Source organism: Tursiops truncatus, chromosome 2 (assembly GCF_011762595.2).
Source record: "Tursiops truncatus isolate mTurTru1 chromosome 2, mTurTru1.mat.Y, whole genome shotgun sequence".
NCBI classification, from domain to species: domain Eukaryota; kingdom Metazoa; phylum Chordata; class Mammalia; order Artiodactyla; family Delphinidae; genus Tursiops; species Tursiops truncatus.
In genome coordinates, this window is record NC_047035.1 from 65,996,747 (window position 1) to 66,014,844 (window position 18,098).

An 18,098-nucleotide genomic window follows, 5' to 3' on the forward strand; every position below is an offset into this window, starting at 1 on the left:
TTCTACAAGAAGTTAATATTGGAGATGTGAGAGCTATTCTGGGGTTAGAACCAACAAATCAAAAAAGCACTGAGGGTAACTGGAACTTTCCCTTCATGTGTTCCTGAGGTACTGGCGTGTGCACAGCTACTGTTCTACCTTATCTTGTATTCCGTTCAAGGGGGTCCACCACTCATCAGGAGCCATGTTAGGTTTGAGCAATATCAACAGAGAGATGTATACCAGCAGGGACACATCAAACTAATGCACAGACAAGGGCAGTTCCTAGTGATGCCACTGTTACAACTCAGTGATCATCGTGTGTTTTTTCTTTCTTTCTTTCTTTAGGGAATCGGTTATGTTTATCAAAAATAGCAACACATTTTATCATGGGGTGGGGAAGAGTTCACCTTTTCCCAGCAATACTTCCAAAAATCAGGTAAGAAATCATTCCGATTAAGAAGACCACCCTTACCTCTATTTTTTCCCATATGGCTTCATAGTTGTCTTGGTGTTGAATATCTTGCATCAGTTTCTGAATTAAAGCAGACTTTGTAGTGGAATGGCTCTCATTTTTCTCAGAGGATGAAGCTCTCTCTGACTTCTCATCAATGTATTTTTTCATGCCAGAGAGAGGCACGCACAACTCCTCGTCGGAAGGAAGGTCACTAAGGGGGCCAGATTCAATGCTCTCCCCGAGCGAAGAGGCTATATCACTGGATGAGCTTGGAGACACCCTGCCTAGCCTTGTATGCTTCTTCTTGACATGGTATGTTGGATAGATCTCAGAATCTGAATTCATTTCAGACAGTTCCCAGTCATCAATATTCTGAATGGTTTCTCCCCTGGGTTTCTGAGGCAGAAGCTTTGTTAGGTTTTCCAACTTCAAAGCTAATACTTCTGTCTGCTTAAGGTGAGAGGGCAGTGCTAGGTACTCATCAGAGCCATACCAGGCCTCCACAACCTGACCGTTCCTGGTGACGTGACTTGGGGAGGAGGTGTAGCTTTTTTTGCTTTTGTGTTCTGAAAGAAGGGGTACCACAGACGTGACGTTGTCTGAGCCAGCAGAGGACTCACTGCTCGGACTAAAAGGGGGTGAACTGGATGTTTCCGACTGCACCGGCAATTGGGCATTCCAACTACTCTGGTTATACGGCTCAAGTGAGGATGTGGAAGCAGAATCTGTTTCTGGCCCCTCTATGGCCTTGGAAGTGCTAGAAGGAATTCCATTCGGCACTACTGAGCTCCTAGTGCTTTGGGCTTGCTTGCCTGAACTGGGGTCCTGTTTAGGTGTCTGGCATGAAGGCACCTCTTCTACGGTCTTGTGAGGCTTTTTAAGTCGAAGTTTCTCTTTATGGCCGTCACTCAGCCTCCCCAGGCTGGAGGAGATCTCCTTAATGTGACTTGTGACTGTGTTTTCAAGATTCCCATCCCCCACCTGGTGCAAACACTCATGTGAGTAGCTGGCAGCAGAAGGTCTGTTGGGGTGAGACGACTGTAACACCAGGCAAAGTTTAGCTCTGTCAAGAGGGTCCGCCAAGGAAGGCGTGCTCCTGCTCATCTCAGGCTTGAGATCAACCACCTGCTTCATGCCACCAGCGCCTTTCAGATTATTCTTAAAAGTCTCCTCTTTAAGGAAAAGCCCTCTTTTTGGCAACGTGGGCTGTGTGGGAGAGTCCTCGTTATAATTAAAGCAATCTCTGATGGATCGCTTGGGGGTTGCATTTTCACAAGGAAGAGGCTGTTGACTCTTTGCCCCGAGTTGGGAAGAGGAATCAGATTCTTGCTTCACAGTCTCCAAAGAGGGTTGTCCAGCATTTGTCAGAGCTTCCCCTGAAGATGACAGCCCCTGCGTTAAGCCTGGCTGCTCCTCCGCTGTGGCCGCACTGTCTTCCTCACACCCACCTCTGTCCTCTGCTGAAAGAGACACCTGAGACGCCTCCTCACTAACTGCTTCGCTGCAGTTGGAAGGGACCGCGTCAGGAGCCACCGTAAGTAACCCAACGCTTCGGATAAGCTCAGGGAATTCCTTTTCCATTTCACTGTAGCTCCAAGAGTCAAAGGGTTTGGTTTTGACCTGGCTAGAGGTCATATCACCCAGGCCACTGAGCAAATCCTCACTTGGACTGTAGTCAGACAGTTCGAAAGCAGTAATGCCACAATCCAGAGACAAGTAATTCTGAGAGCATTTGATAGTTAACTGTCCTGAGTCATCCACTTCTGTTAGAGCATCAAGCCGGTCCTGAAACAGACAACGGGAATGGTTTCAGTAAAGGCAACATTATATTCAACTGCTGCTCACATGAAATCTCAGCAGAGGCCACTATAAAGGTCAAAAATGCTTCAATCTCAATTGTTTCTGGTTTGAGATATAGAAAGGCATATTCATTATCATATTGCTTTATATAGTATCCTGTTCTTAAATATTTAAGGATTTTTCTTTAATCTGGAGAACAGAGCCTTGATAGAAATGGTCAAGGCCAAGCCAAAAATAACCATTCTTACCCTAACTTTCTATTTTAAAATGGTGCATTTTTCATTTAGTAAGCATTTCTTAAGTGATGCCTTAAGTAATAACATTTCTGAAAACAAAATAACATGAGAGTGAAATCTCCATGGATGTCTCTTTTGCTTATCACCCCATCACCTACCACAGTGGCGAGCTCATAGTAGATGCTCAGTAAATATTTTAAAGTAGAATAATTAATTATAGTAAGTCTGTTGTGTTAAATATATATTCACAAATCACAAGAAGATGAACTACTGAATGTGCATACATAACAAAAATAGTTCAAGGCCAACTTCTCTTTGTCCCCACCTTTTAAAGGTAACCACAGGAAATCCTGGAGAAAATTAATGAGTCAAAAGTGTATCATCTTAGCCCCCATCCCCGCCCTCTGTATGCACTCTCCCCTACCCTCCACCCCCAGCCCCATTTCCATTTGTGTGTGCTAGATACCAAGTGCCCACCTTCCTTCAAGGTAAGCTGATGTGAAATTCCCCTATGCTAAAAAATAGTATTATAAGTAAGTGTTTTTAATTTTTGAATCTTTAGTTGTATAATTCAGGTTCTTTTCTCATTACTAACGCAGTTGCTGTTATCACACAACAAATGGGGAGACTTTTACTTGATCATTTGTTCGGGGCAGAAGGACCTCTGGAATCCTACATGCCTACCAGGCTGAAGGATAGCTGGTCTAATCTAGCCCCTTAGGAGATGAAGGAAGAAAACTGAAAAGTAAAGCGTGGCTATATCCCCAGATCTCTGCTCTCCTGGAGGAGGGATGGGGTGAGCAGGACCCTGTATCATTTCAACCAGGTTATCCCAAGATCTGGCCTTTCCAGGACCTTACATCAAGTTTTGGGGGTCATTTGTTTGTTTTGCTTTGTTCTCTCCCTTCAGACCTTTACCTTGCCTTTACCTCCTACTCCCTTCACTCTTTTTTTTTTTTTTTTTTTTTTTTTTTTGCGGTACGTGGGCCTCTCACTGTTGTGGCCTCTCCCATTGTGGAGCACAGGCTCCGGATGCGCAGGCTCAGTGGCCATGGCTCACGGGCCCAGCCGCTCCGCGGCATGTGGTATCCTCCCGGACCGGGGCACGAACCCATGTCCCCTGCATCGGCTGGCGGACTCTCAACCACTGCACCACCAGGGAAGCCCTATTATATATTTTTTTACTAATCAAATATACCGAGGGGGGAAGTTTCATCAAAATGAGAGGTGTCCCTATGCTAAATTATACTGCACAAAGTAAGAAACCAATATTAACTGCCAATATCAACAAAAATGGTCTAACTGGAATTGTTTGGCTTTTATGCTTCATATCTGGAGCAGGATCTTTAAAGAAAGAAGTCAGAAGCCCAAAACACCAAGGAATGAGCCAGTCAAACAAAAGTCACAGTTAGCGCAATTTTCAAGAGAATAATAGAGGAAACTCCAATTTAAAAGCAGGTTGCATTTGCTAAAAGTTTTTTTATTTGGTTGTTCAATGTTCAGAACTTACTCCTTTACAAAAATAGTACTATAAATAGTGATTACGCTCCAAAGCTATCCCATAAGTTAGTATTTAAATTATTAACTAGTTGAAATTTACATTATTTTTAATCATTTTTATCACAAAGTTACAGCACTGCATCTACTTAAGTGAGGTCAAAGAGGCATTAAGGAAAAATGTTCCTATGATGAATAGAAAAAAAAAGATGTGAGAGTTCAGGTAAAAATTAGACCCATGAAAATGTCAGCTACCCGCTTCTGGACAGGCAAGGAATACCATAACCGTGGGAAAGTATTTGATCCCAGTTTTGGTGGTCACAGAACGTTAAGACCAGGGGATACTGTGTTGTTCAAAAATAACAGGTACTCAATAAATGATGTTAGCTGAACATACGGCATGAGACATCTAGATAATAGGGTATGGCTGCCTTTTCCTAATTAAGTCTTTCCCTGAAGATCCCTTCCCTAGCCAGTCCTTCGTTTGGAAAAGAAAATACCATACTCAAAAACACTTAATGGGGCTTCCTTGGTGGCGCAGTGGTTGGGAGTCCGCCTGCTGGTGCGGGGGACGCGGATTCGTGCCCCGGTCTGGGAGGATCCCGTATGCCGCGGAGCGGCTGGGTCCGTGAGCCATGGCCTCTGAGCCTGCGCATCCGGAGCCTGTGCTCCGCAACAAGAGAGGCCACAGCAGTGAGAGGTCCGCGTACCGCAAAAAAAAACAAAAAAACAAAAAAACAAAAAAAACACACTTAATGCTCCAAACGGAGCCCTCTCCCATCCTGTTGCCAATCAGGCCAACTACTGCTGTGCATGGCTGATTGTCATTCAGGGGTAACTAGTTTTAATTCATACTGCATTTTTTAATGTGAAAAAAAAAATTCCCTCCCTGAAAAACAAAACAAAAAAACAGCACATAGCATATGCATTTCATATCCTAAAGACCAAGTGGCAAGCATCTACCCATATATTTTAACACAGTTGGCCATTATTTAAGAGCATTCCTCAAAAGTATTTTTCTACATTTCACAGTGCAGAGGCAATTTAAAAAAAATACAGTTCTCTGAAGTTTCTCAGAGCAGATAAATAATGAGTTTCATTTCTTAAAATATTGCTTAGTAATACTAATATTTTAGTCCCACTGCTTTCTACCGGACCACCTTCCCAGATAGTTTTCTAATGCATGTAATTAATAAAGTCTCAGGTGGATATGGAGGTGGGGGAAGAGTGCATGTTGTTTTTACTGGCCTTTTTATTTTAGAAATACCACATTTTATTTTGTAGTGCTTCTAGCTGTGTCATGGCAGCCTAGCAATGTCCAAACAGACCCCCATTTAATATGTTATGAAGCAGTTTCTCAGATGAAGGTTATGTTTTATGGAGATGGTATCTTATTCACTTTATTGATGAGCAATTTATTCACTTTACTGCTGGCTTCAATATTGTCTCAGACATCAAGGAAACCCTTTTTCCTCCCTAATTTGAAACAAGAAATTTTGCTTTGTTCCTTACCCATAAATAAGTTTGAAGTTCTAATTCCAAATGCCTTCTCAGATCTTTCTTTGTTTAACCGTGAATTCTGTCACCAGCTGAACATGAGATTTGATACTTATAATTTAGAGATTTGATACTTATAATTTAGAGATTTGAAAATCTCCCTACTAAAATGCCCCCAAGGTTTATATTAGTGTCCATTGCCATTTCAGAGTTGACTTTGTGCCCTGATTTAGTGACCTTACTCAGAAGAGTTGAAAACAGAATTTCACTGTTTCAATTATGGTTACGGCAAAAAATTTTGTATGCCTCTCTTTACCCTTCCTCCCCTAATTTCACTACATGGTGTTTGTTATGCTTCAATTACTAACATATAAATTCATGGACCTCTTACAAGAAGGCGACAGCCCTCAGAGTCCTCAGACCACAGGGTCGAGACCCTTGCTCAGATTCCTTTCAGCTCTCCCATGTTGGTGCTCTGATTCTGACTGCCTTGCAGAGAGCAGCAGTGGACGAAGAGGAACAAGCAATGATAGGGAAATGGGAAGCAAGGCAAAGCTTAGTTTCTGATGGGAAAAGGGAAAACAGACAAAGTCTTTCAATATTTTTATTTATACTATCGTAATAATTCTTGACAATTTCCATTTTCTACAGGCTGAATTTATGAGTCAAATAGCTAATCTCCATGATCAATCCCAGTCAACCAACCTACAGTGATATCTCCCTCTTCCACACTTAAAGCAGTTATTATCTGCATTATTTACTTCAGTTCAACTCATCGACTTTTATATACAGCGACACGAACTAGGTGCTGTGGGAGATACAGAGATGATTATAATCTGGTGCCAACAATCACGAAGTTCAAATCTAGCACGCACTTTGTCGTAATATAAATTGCCCTGTGATGAGTGCTCGTGGAAGAACACACAAAGTGCAATGATGTGAGTGCTCTGGAAGGACCAATGTGTTCCCACTGAGAGGGTGAGTATCATTTAGGTAAAGTGCTTACCACACCATCTGGCATATGGTAAGTTCTTAATCAATGTTCGCTATTGTGTTACTACTATTAACAGTTATCACTACCTGTGTGACTACCTCTCTCAGCCTCAGTCTTCTTATCTGTAAGATGGATACAATAATATCATCTGTAAAATAAGGATAATAGCACTTGCCCTGCTAACTTCCCAGAACTGTTTGAGGATCTAACAAAAGTATGACGGTGATTCCTAACATTTAATAGCATGTGTTATTCATCTTTGAATGCCTAGTGCCTTATAAAGAGTAAGAAATCAATAAATATTTAGGGGAGGTAGAAAGGAAAGTAGGAAGGAAGGGAAGAAGGAAATAATTATTATTATCTTTACCAAAGAGATCAGTTAAGAGCTGGTTTTGCTTGTTTTATTTAATTATTCTTAGGTTTATGCCCTTAAGCATTCGCTTAGCCTCTCTTAAACTCAATTTTTCCATCTATAAAATGGAACTATTTTTTTAAATTGACGTATAGCTGATTTACAATATTGTGTTATTTTCAGGTGTACAGCAAAGTGATTCAGTTACATACATTTTTTTTTAGTTTCTTTTCCATTATAGACTATTACAAGATACTTAACATACTTCCCTGTGCTATACAGTAAATCCTTGTTTTATCTAATTTATATACAGTGGTTTGTATCTGTTAATCCCATACTCCTAATTCATCCCTCCTCCCTCCCTTTCCCCTTTGGTAACCATAAGTTTGTTTTCTATGTCTCTGAGTCTGTTTCTGTTTTGTGAATATATTCATTTATATTATTTTTTATATTCCACATATAAGTGATAATCATATAGTATTTGTCCTTCTCTGTCTGACTTACTTCACTTAGTATGATAATCTCTAGGTCCATCCATGTTGCTGCAAATGGCAATCTTTCATTCTTTTTTATGGATGAGTAATATTGAAATGGAACTACTTTTAATACCCATTACCCTCCTTACTAAATGAAATAATAAATATGAATTGCTTATCACAGTATCTGAAATATAGAAAATTTCAGTATAACACATTTTTTACACAATGGGAGCTTTGCCCTAAAGTATTTTTTGTTTGTTCAGCTGGTTTTGTTTCAGTAAGGCATTTGCCAATTTGTTTACAAGATATGGTCTGCTCCATATTTAAATAAAGGAATAAAACTCACTTTGTTTTTGTACGGACAGAAAGAGAACTTGCCACTTTCTTGACTTTCACACCTATTCTTTTTTTTTTTTTTTTTCTTTTTGTGGTACACGGGCCTCTCACTGTTGTGGCCTCTCCCGTTGCGGAGCACAGGCTCCAGATGCGCAGGCTCAGCGGCCATGGCTCACGGCCCCAGCCACTCCGCGGCACATGGGATCTTCCCGGACCGGGGCACAAACCCGCCTCCCCCTCATCAGCAGGCGGATTCTCAACCACTGTGCCACCAGGGAAGCCCCAAACCTATTCTTTAATGGGCTATGAAACTCAACTGATTTCCAAAAAGAGAAAAATGAATTTACCTTCACTGGAAGGACATTTACTATTCTAGTTTATCAGCATGTTTTACGCCATCTCCCTCTTCATCCCATAAATCTTTCACAGCTGAATTTATTCTGATAAAGCTGAGAATTTTATCCTAATTCTCTTCCTATTTTCCACAGTTCCAGTGTGCTGACAGAAACAAATAAAACTAACAAATAAGATCAGGAATCCATTGCTTCAGGAAAGACGGTAATGGAGACAGTGCTTCAATTCACAGAGAAATGTCCACAAAGCAGATGGCTAAGAATCCACTGTTCCTTTACCCCTCATACAACGTATTCCTGCATCTCTACAACAGGACTAAAGACTGACTTCAAACATGAAAATGCACTGAATTGCTTTCAATCGAATCTGTAAATAATTGTTGAGCTCACATTGTGAGACCCATGATGGGTACTACTTAATATAAACTCACTACATAGCTGTGAAAATAGTGGCCAGTAACAATTAGATAGTCTCAATGGCTTTTCATCTTTCTTGGGCTACCACTTTGTGAATAATACAAGTTCAAATAAACACACGATGAACATATTCCACAAAACACCAATAACAACAAAAACAATAAACCCTAGAGCACTTTCATATCCCCAGCTCTAATCAGAGTTGTGGTCAGTAAATGTTTATTGAATGAATAAATAAATATGTAATATGAGTTGGTTTGACTCAATGATTTCTAATGCCCCCTCTAAGTGGTTGAAAGTGGGCAGATCTGATGACTGGTCAATACTGGATTTTGGACAGAGCCAGGAAAACACATGGGTAGAAACAAAAAAAGAATGTACAGATTGGAGATACCAGGTAGATATCTAAAGTACTGTCTCTTCAGAGTTTAGACAAACCTTCCCCATCTCTGATCTCCCACCTCATTAGCATACACCTCCTCCTAAACACCAGATTTAGGGCAGAGTTGACTAGTTTGGGATTCTTTGTTGTTTCCCATAACCACAAGGGTCCCAATCAGGAACTTCTAGGGATCCCACTTGGGATGGATGGCATCTGAGGACTATCTCACACACCTACATATTCATTCTACGATTTTAAAAGGAACTCTACCGAAGTCTGTATCACCTCCCTCATTGCCACAATATTAGGAAAAGCTAAATGAAAACAAAGACTGTGACCTAAAGTTAGAAGTGAGCCCAGTAGATTTTCATTCCCAGAAACTTCCAGGGCCTGCAGGGAATTTGCCACAGCAAGAGCATCATTATTACAAAAACAATAATCAACAAATATAAATCATTTATGAGAAGAAGCCCAGATTTGTTTTGTGTTGTTGATAATGTTGGAGCCACTGAAACATTAATAACTTAATGAGATGCAACACTCTTTATAAGGTCTTTTAATACACATTTATATTAATGCCTTCTAAGCTTGTATAATACATATTTTCCACAAAATCAACAGCAGAGCACTAAACTGGGTTTCAAGAGTCAAGGGACTATATACATACACACACACTCTATGTATCTATACATGGTATCTATTTATCTATCTATCTACCTACCTACCTATCCATCCGTCCAACTATCCATCCATCTATTTATCTATCTACCTACCTACCTATCCATCCGTCCATCTATCCATCCATCTATTTATCTATCCATCCATCCATCCACACACACGTATATATAGCCCCTACTTAGCTAGCACAATGCCTCTCCCTCTCTCTCTCTTTCTCTCTCGCTCTGACATATATGTCAGTTTTATTTGGGAATAGGAGAGTTCACTTGGATTTAACTTTACAGTGTTCATTCTTAAGCTATGAATCAAGATTAACAGCAGCAAACTCTTTAAACTATGCTTACTATGAGTACAAAAAAATCTAAATATACTGGTTGTGCAAAATTCTAAAGTCCATATGACTCACTGCAACCAGAATGATTTTCTAAACCATGAATTGAATCGCATCAATTCCCTGAACAAACTCTTCTGTTATCCGCAAAATAAAGTCCACGTCTCTTAATATGACTTTTTAATATGGCTTTTCATCTTCATGATCTGACCTCTGCTTACATATTACTTCAAATCCTGCTTCCTGGTCCCTTGAACTTTTTCCTCTCTGAGGCTGTCATTCTCTCTCTTACCTCTGGATCTTTGATCATGCCATTCCTTCTGTCTAGAACAGTTTCTACCTCTGTTCATCAGTCTAATCCTGCTTCTCCTTCAGGTCTCAGGTTAGACTCACTTCTCCTGTAAAGGCTTCCCTGTCTGAATTAGGTGCCCCTTCTCTCTCCTCCAGTGGCATCATGTAGACCATTGTATCTGCATGTAGTTCATGCAGATCACAGTCTGGTCTTAATGTCTGTCCACTTGCCTCCACTCCCCACTAGTCTCTGCTCTTTGAAAGCAAAGGCCATGTTTTGATCACTATTACACTCTTAGCACCTAGTGCCTGGCCCATATAAGCACTCAATGAATATTTATCAAATAATTGAACAAGGAACAGGAAGCCAGGTTAGCACCAACAGCTACGGGTGGTATCTGTGCAAACTACCGCTGTGAATGAACTCTGGTTTTTAGCTTCATTCACATTAGAAGTGCCCTAGCCTCTAGTCACTATACCTAGATTCAACACCGGGCTTAGGACCTGCTTATTTACCTATAAAGGATTCCTATCCCACACCTCTGAACTGAAAACATCCTCAAATAATGACACCTGACAATGCACTATTTGGCTTCAGGGAAAACACCCACCTCCTGTGTCTCTTCGGAGAAAGCTTGCAGAATGTCCGTCTGTCTGGTATAGTTGCCATTGGCGTCCTGCAGACCTTGCAGAATGCGCTCCCGCAGAACCAGCACTGAGACGCGGAGCTGGTGCCAGAGGAGTTGCACCGCGTGGATGTCCACAATCACGTTGACGGAGTAGGATAGCAGCTTCAGGGAGAACTCCGTTTCAAGGAGGGCATGGATTTGCTCAACATGATCAGAAATATCTTCACAAATGTCCTGCAATACAGAAAAGCAAATATACGATGACTCCTTTGCCTTAACCTGGGAAGGGGATGGTAGAAAGGTCACTCCTTCACCTGACACCAATGATCAGGGCCAACAGGTCAGGTGAGCACATGTTGGATAGCTGGCCTTTGTTTCAGTTCAGATAGAGTCACAGGCCATATTCCTGGGCATTGGGCCTTCAGTGCACACAGGTAAGTTGATCTCTTTCTAAGCCACGAAAATTCTACTATTTTTCAGGTACTCACATTGAAAGTTCATCCAAGGTGAGAGGTTACCTCACAAATCCGCTCTCTGTTCTCTTTATTTACTGTTAGTTTGGGATTTAGGTAAGGGAGCCAACAGCTCTTCTCTTTGCTACTGGTGAGCTCCACCGAACACATAGTATCTCAGGATAGAAGCATCCTCCAGACATGTAGCATGAAGAAAAATGGGCTAGAATGTGTGCTGCATTGGAACTCCTAGCCATTCTCAGTGAGCCATGGGATCTTCAAGGTAAGGGATAATTGTCACTTTCCCATAGGGACACAATTTAATATTTAAATTCTTAATGGATATCCACGCTTTGCAAACAAAATCACTCTTAAGAAGGAAAGAGAAACCCCAAGAGTGAAGAAAAACAAAATACAGTTTGGTTTTGTTTTTAAGACTCAGACATTTAAAATAAAACCATTACTATATCAAAGTTTCAATGTCCTCCTCACATACTATTAGGTAGGCAGATTTTATCTGATGTGTCACTTGTCCTTACAAGTTCCCACATTTTCAATGTGCTGTCAGAGGCCAGCAGCATGAAATGGGCAGCATCACTGGTAATACCTACTTGAGCAACTGGAGTCCATTAAGCATCAAAATGATGCCCATGTCAGCAAAAAGTGCTCAGTTACTCACTTTTAGTTATGTATCAGTGATTTCTTTTAAGTGCAGCTTTTATTTATGATTTTTGTTAAAGCTAAAATTTTAAGACAGCCTTTGAGTTCTGAGCCCCATATTGAATATCAAAACAGTCATTCTATGCTGGAAATATAACCTTCTGATTTCATACAATTCAATTACTTGTTTTCAAAGAAAACTAAAATGTAACCTGTATTTGACAATGTGTAATAGTAAGCCAAAAAAACTATTGAATAATGATAGAAAGTTGTGCTGAATTCTGAACAAAAATTAATGTACAATTCCAATACATGCTCCAACATTAGTTCTTGAAATCCAAGACCTAACTGGTAATAAATTGGTGATAATAACTTGAAACAGATTAAAAGTTTAAACTAAGTAGACTTTGGAGTTCTGATTAGGTAAATTTCTTAGAAAAAAATATGGCCCATGGGCTTATGCGGTCCAATAGAGACTTGGGGCAAAAATTATAATACCCTATTAACCAGTACATAAGAACCAATCATGGCCAGATTAGCTAGTCTCTGCTTACCTTCAGCAGAAAAGAGCAGGCCTCTAACTATCATCAGATATTCCATGTAGCCTGGGGTCTTAGCTGATGCTTGTTTGGACATCTACTCCATTTACCCCATGCATTTTATTCCTGATACCTCAACCACCACCCCAAAGCAAATGCCCTGCATGCTTTGTCCTATTAGGATGCTCATTTCTATGTAGTACTGTATTGCCTTGGAAAATGCCCTTCCTCCCATTGCTGACCTCTTCCAAATTCTCAGGACTCTCCTGGCTAATATCCCCAATCCATTGTAAAAACGTGCCTTAACCTCTTCACAAATGCTACCTCTACCTCCTGTTCCTACCCAAACCTGACCTTGCTCAAGGCTTCTGCTTCCTCCACTGCTCTCCCAGGGGAAGCAGCTCATTCTCCCAGGCTCAGCTGAGAGATTGGGAAGGGTGGAGGAAGGAGGGGAACTGATGGGGGAAGGGCAGACCTCAGTGCTTTTTTGTCACTTTCTGATCATTACTCTTTTGCCTTCTTTCTTCGTAGGTGCCTACTGTCTGCTAAACCTTCCTGTCATCCTCCCTTACTACTGTTATCTACATTCTTCTCTCTCACTCCTCTGCACTGAAGAATGCATCTGGTTCACGGTTTTCCTCTCCATCCTGAGCACACCATTGTCTTAGGTAATTTCAGCGTTCACACTGAGGAGCCAGCCAACACTCTAGCCTCGGATTTCCTTTACTTCACTCCTCCTCAGACCTTCACGCCATTCTACCGGATGACTCTGGATCTGGTCGTCACTTCACCTGGGGAACAACATCAGAAAGTCCCTTGTGCCCCCAACCTCTCTTTGACAGACCTTTTTACTCCCATTCCCCCACTACAGGTGCTTTTCAACCCCCTCCAGGCCACCATCCCCTCCAGCCGCTTTCCTCATATACCCCCTGTCTCCTAGCACAGCTTCCACAGTGGTTACACTTCAACCACTCTCTCGGCAGTGTGCTCAACTTCCTCGCACTCTTGATTCCATGACTCAGAATTTGTGAGTCTCTGTCTCTTAGGCCCCACTGCAATCTAGAGATGCAGAAAAATGACATACCTGAGAGAGAAAAAGGTTTGAGTAACCCTTCTGCCACCTGCTCAGAAGAGCTAAATAGGCATTTCTACACCATCCTACGCTCATCTCCCAATACAGAAGGTTATATGTATAGCCTTGGTACCATGAAAACTTCATGCCAAAGCACATGTCATCTGCTCTATTTACACACATTTGGCTCCTTCATAATGGATGCAGGAATCTAGTCAGAGCCAGTTCATGGGTCAAGATGTCAGGCAACCATCCAGGGGAAACTATGTGTAAGGGGCACTAAAGCATCAATGGTGCCAGTTAACTCAGGTTTTCATACCCTCCTCCTTAGTAACTGTGAAATGTGAATTAGCCCTGTTCCCACAGAAACAGATGGGCCCTGAGGAGAAAGAAACACCCTCCCCACAAGGGCTGACCTCACTCTGTTGAGTATTTTGGCAATATGCACACGAAGGATCTGCTGAAATTCTGAAACTAAATAATGCATAGCATGGTGCAATTTTCTGGAGTCTATTAATTTATTTAATTACTTTTATGCCCTCTACTTTGCCATTGGTTGTCTGGCTTGACAAAATTACACGCACGCACAAATTATAGAACAAGAACTACAGATAAATGTGTAGGTTGTATATTCGCGTGTGTGAGTGTATATACTCCCTCTCCCTCTAAACGGGGACTATGCTTTGAACACTTGATGAGATGTTTGTTTAGAGAAAGGTAGCTAATTCTGAATCTACATCTAGGTTTTAATAACAGAAGACCTGCTTTTCCTTGTCCCTCTATATAAATGTCAAACAAATATTTAAAAAAATATTCAGTCTTAAGCTTCTGGTGCTTTGGCCCTTAACTACTGCCAGTTTGTTGGATGTTATATGAAACAAGTTGAAGATTACGAACATTCAGTCAGATAACCAGGTATCAGAAACTTTAAAAACTGATTTGCTGAATGGCTTCCTCCCAGCAGAGATTGTTTGGAATTAAAAGGCACTGAGAGATCTGACTTGTTGGAGGCCCTGTGGGCACTAGATTAATAAGATGAAGTAGAAGCTTGGGTGTGGAGCTGGATTGGAGCCCAACTGATGCATGTAAGGCTTTTCAGCTTCTACCAGATGTTTAACTTGAGCAGATAGCAACTGGAAACTGGACTCAACTCACATGGCTGAACTGCTCAGTGTATAACAAACTTTCGAGCACTGCAGTGCTACTTGGTGGAAACAAAGTGGTAACTTTAGAAGAAATTCACAGTTTTTTAGGAATATGAAAAGAAACAATCCCTTTGGGACTGGAGATACATAATATATATCTGAAGAACCTATAAGCAAAAATATTTCTCCCCATCTATTTACCAAGAGTATTAACAGGAAATAAAATCTTTCATTCATAGTTGGAGGTTTAAAACGCTTAACATGGCAATGACTAGTTATGCTGATACAGTGACTAAAATTCATAGTGAAGTGTAATTGCCCAAAAAGTGTTAATGTTTGATTTCAGATTCTTTTCTATTTTGATAGAGGGTGTTAGTAGGCAGAAAATTGAATGTCTACAGAAGAGGTAAGGTCAAGAAAGGGATGAGGATGCTAAAGATTCTATGAGTGACAGCCAAGGAGTCCTTTCCAGCAACCATGAGAAAAATGGTTAGGTCCACTGGTCCATCTTCTATAAAGCAATTTATTCCAGGCTCTGATTTCATAGTCGTAGCCTGAAATTATCCCATTTCTCCTGTTCACGCCTAATTCTGGTCACTATTTCCATCAGTTCCAGCCCCTCTCCCCAGTGTTGCCTGTGTTAGACCCTTCTTCTCTGACTTCTAGACTCCTCTCCTGATTCCCAAGTATGCATCATCTGGAATGATGCAACCATGGACAGATCCACCAGCCCAGACTCCTCACACTCTTAAGACTCTAGGTTCAGTCTATCGCCCTTAAAGGCAGCTCGCACTCCTTGTAAACCAAGTCCACAAACAGAGAGCTGGAGGACTCTGAGAATGTAGAGGTGGAGGAAGGGCAGATCCAGAGAGAGGGGCCAAGGATACCAAGACAAACTGTTAACCTTCAGAAGCTCACCTGAAGTTGGGCCCATTATCTTGTTCTGTTATAGACAAAGGAAAGCTAAAAATCTAACTTCCTATGAATATGTGGCAACAGGAGGCTGTTTCACATAATTAATGAAGATTTTCTATCATCAGACGGTAGCTTCATTCCCAGAGGATTTATTTCAGCATGTGAATGTTTTCCCCAAGTAGAGGACTGGTTCCTCAGGACCTCTTTGTATAATTAGTGGCTACCATTAAATTGGGCAGTCAAGAATTTTGATGATATGGATCTTACTTTAACAGACTAATAATGAACAAAAACTTAATTTCAGTAGATAAAATTGCTAAGTTATTTTTCAATATCATCAATTGGTATCAACTGCTTTAGCTACTTAAAATCTCCCATAATTCTAACATGAATTTCATTCATTCTCTTATATCCTTTCCTCTGAGAAAAGATGTTCTCCAGCAAGCTCATTTAAATGACTAAATCAAAAGATGTCTCAAAGAATAACAAACTTTAATTTTAAACTGAAGATAGTCTTTAAATGTCCTTAAAGCAATAACATTTTTTATAGCTACTCAAATTGTCCCCAGCACAATTAAGGATAGAAGGATAATGTCTTTAGGAATTAATTACTTCTGTTTTTTCAGTGAATGTATTGAGTACCTACTATGTACTAACCCATGTGCTGGGGAAACAAAGGTGAATAAATGCCAGGGTTTGGTCCCCTGGAGTTCCCTGCCTGGTGGGAGTTCCGCATATAATGAGAAATTATAGTCAGGAAAATAAGTGTTCACAAAGGGTACACAGATGAGGAGGAAATGATTGTGTCCACAGGGGCAAAGAGGAAAGGGGCACAAGCGCTTTTCAAAGGAAGTAAAGTTTGGGTCTTGAAGAAGACAACCAGGAGGATGAGATAGAGAAGAACATTCCAGGAAGTAGCAGGTGTCAGTGTTGTCTCCATAACTGTGGACCTGGGGTTTAGCACCAATTTCTTAGGCACGGCATATTACACACTGTCCATAAAAGAGCAAATTTTGACTTCATCAAAATTTAAAACTTTTGCTCATGAAAGATATTTTTAAGAAAAGGAAAAGATAAACTACAGACTGAGAAAAATATTTGCAAATTACTTACCCAACAAAGGATTTCTATCCAGAACATACAGGGAATTCTCAAAACTCAACAGTAAGGAAACAACCAACCCAATTCTAAAATAGGCAAAAGACTTGAACACTTTACCTAAGTGGACATAATGATGGTAAATAAGCACATGAAACAATCTTCAGCCTCGTTAGCCATTAGGGAAATGTAAATTAAAACCATAGTGAGATACCAGTTTATACTTATTAGACCGATTAGAATAAAAAATTGCTGACAATACCAAGTGCTGAGGAGTTCCAGAGCAGTTGGAAGTCTCCTACACTAATGATGAGAATGCAAAATGGTACAGTCATACTTGAAAACAGTTGAGCAGTTTCTTATGAAGTTAGACATACACTTACAATCTGACCCAGCAATCCCACTCCTGGGTGTTTATCCTAGAGAAATGATGCCTCAGGTACACACAAAAATGAAAAGACGCTCTATTCATAAAAGCCAAAACCTAAATGTCCTTCAGTGGAGAAATGGATAAACAAACTACAGTACATCTATACAACACACAGCAGTCAGGGAAAAGAAGAACTATTGATACAGGCAACAATTTGGATAAACTTCAAAAGCAGTATGCTAATTGAAAGAAGCTAGTCTCAAAAGGGTATACACTGTATAAGTCCATTTATACAACATTCTCAAAAGACAAAGCTACAGTAATGAAGAATATATCAGTGGTTGCCAGGGATTGGGGGTGGGGAGGGCATGACTATCGACTGAGAGCATGAGGGCATTTTTTGGGCTGATGGAACTGTTCTGAATTCTGATTACGGAGAAGGTAATAGAAATCTACACATGGGTGAAAACTCGTAGAACAGTACACCAAAACCCCCCACAATTTTGCTGTATGATAATTTTAAAACTAATGAAACAAAAGGAAGCCAGTTTATAGTCTCTTAGTAAAATGCATGTAAAAATTAATTTGGGGTCACACGTTCCCTTCATATTCTTGGAAATGACAAATAGCACAGCCCTTAAGGTCATGTCACTACTATCATCATCTCTAATTCTGTAGCTTCCACATTAGTTTCTGGCAAGTATCAAAGAAAATGAGGCTCATCTGGAGCCCATCTCAAAGTGAATTAAAGCAAATGACAGTGGAAACAATGTATATTCAAAAGTTGCATGAAAATTTTGTCCATAGGTATTACTGCATTAATGTGGGAAAGTGATGTTATTTTCTTGTTTAATTCACATAGAGCACAGTAGCCCCTGTGGCATTCAGTATTACTCACAGCACAAAATGCACTGAATACATTATGTTGCCAACTGCCCACTTCACTCAACCTTCATGACACCTTGCGGTCTCAAAATTGCAGCTGCTGCTGCCTGTCACTGAAACAGGACTCTTCTCTGGTTACCTAGTAGCTGATACAAACACCGAGGACCTGAGACTGTTTACAAATAAACTCCAGCTGGTTGGGTCAGTATTTTTCCTTTAATTTAGTTGTATGTTTATGTGAGAGAGGTGTCTTT

General features: G+C 40.6%; 1 protein-coding gene across 1 annotated transcript in view; it reads right to left on the bottom strand.

Moving 5' to 3' along the window:
• The window catches only part of AKAP6 (A-kinase anchoring protein 6), a 578,687-nt gene that overhangs the window by 268,541 nt on the left and 292,048 nt on the right, over positions 1 to 18,098 (bottom strand). Inside the window, exons 8-9 of the mRNA XM_033851195.2 lie at positions 10,691 to 10,942; positions 455 to 2,221 (exon numbers count right to left, since the gene is read on the bottom strand). Coding sequence (XP_033707086.1) covers positions 455 to 2,221; positions 10,691 to 10,942 — 2,019 coding nt within the window. The remainder of the gene's footprint in view (positions 1 to 454; positions 2,222 to 10,690; positions 10,943 to 18,098) is intronic.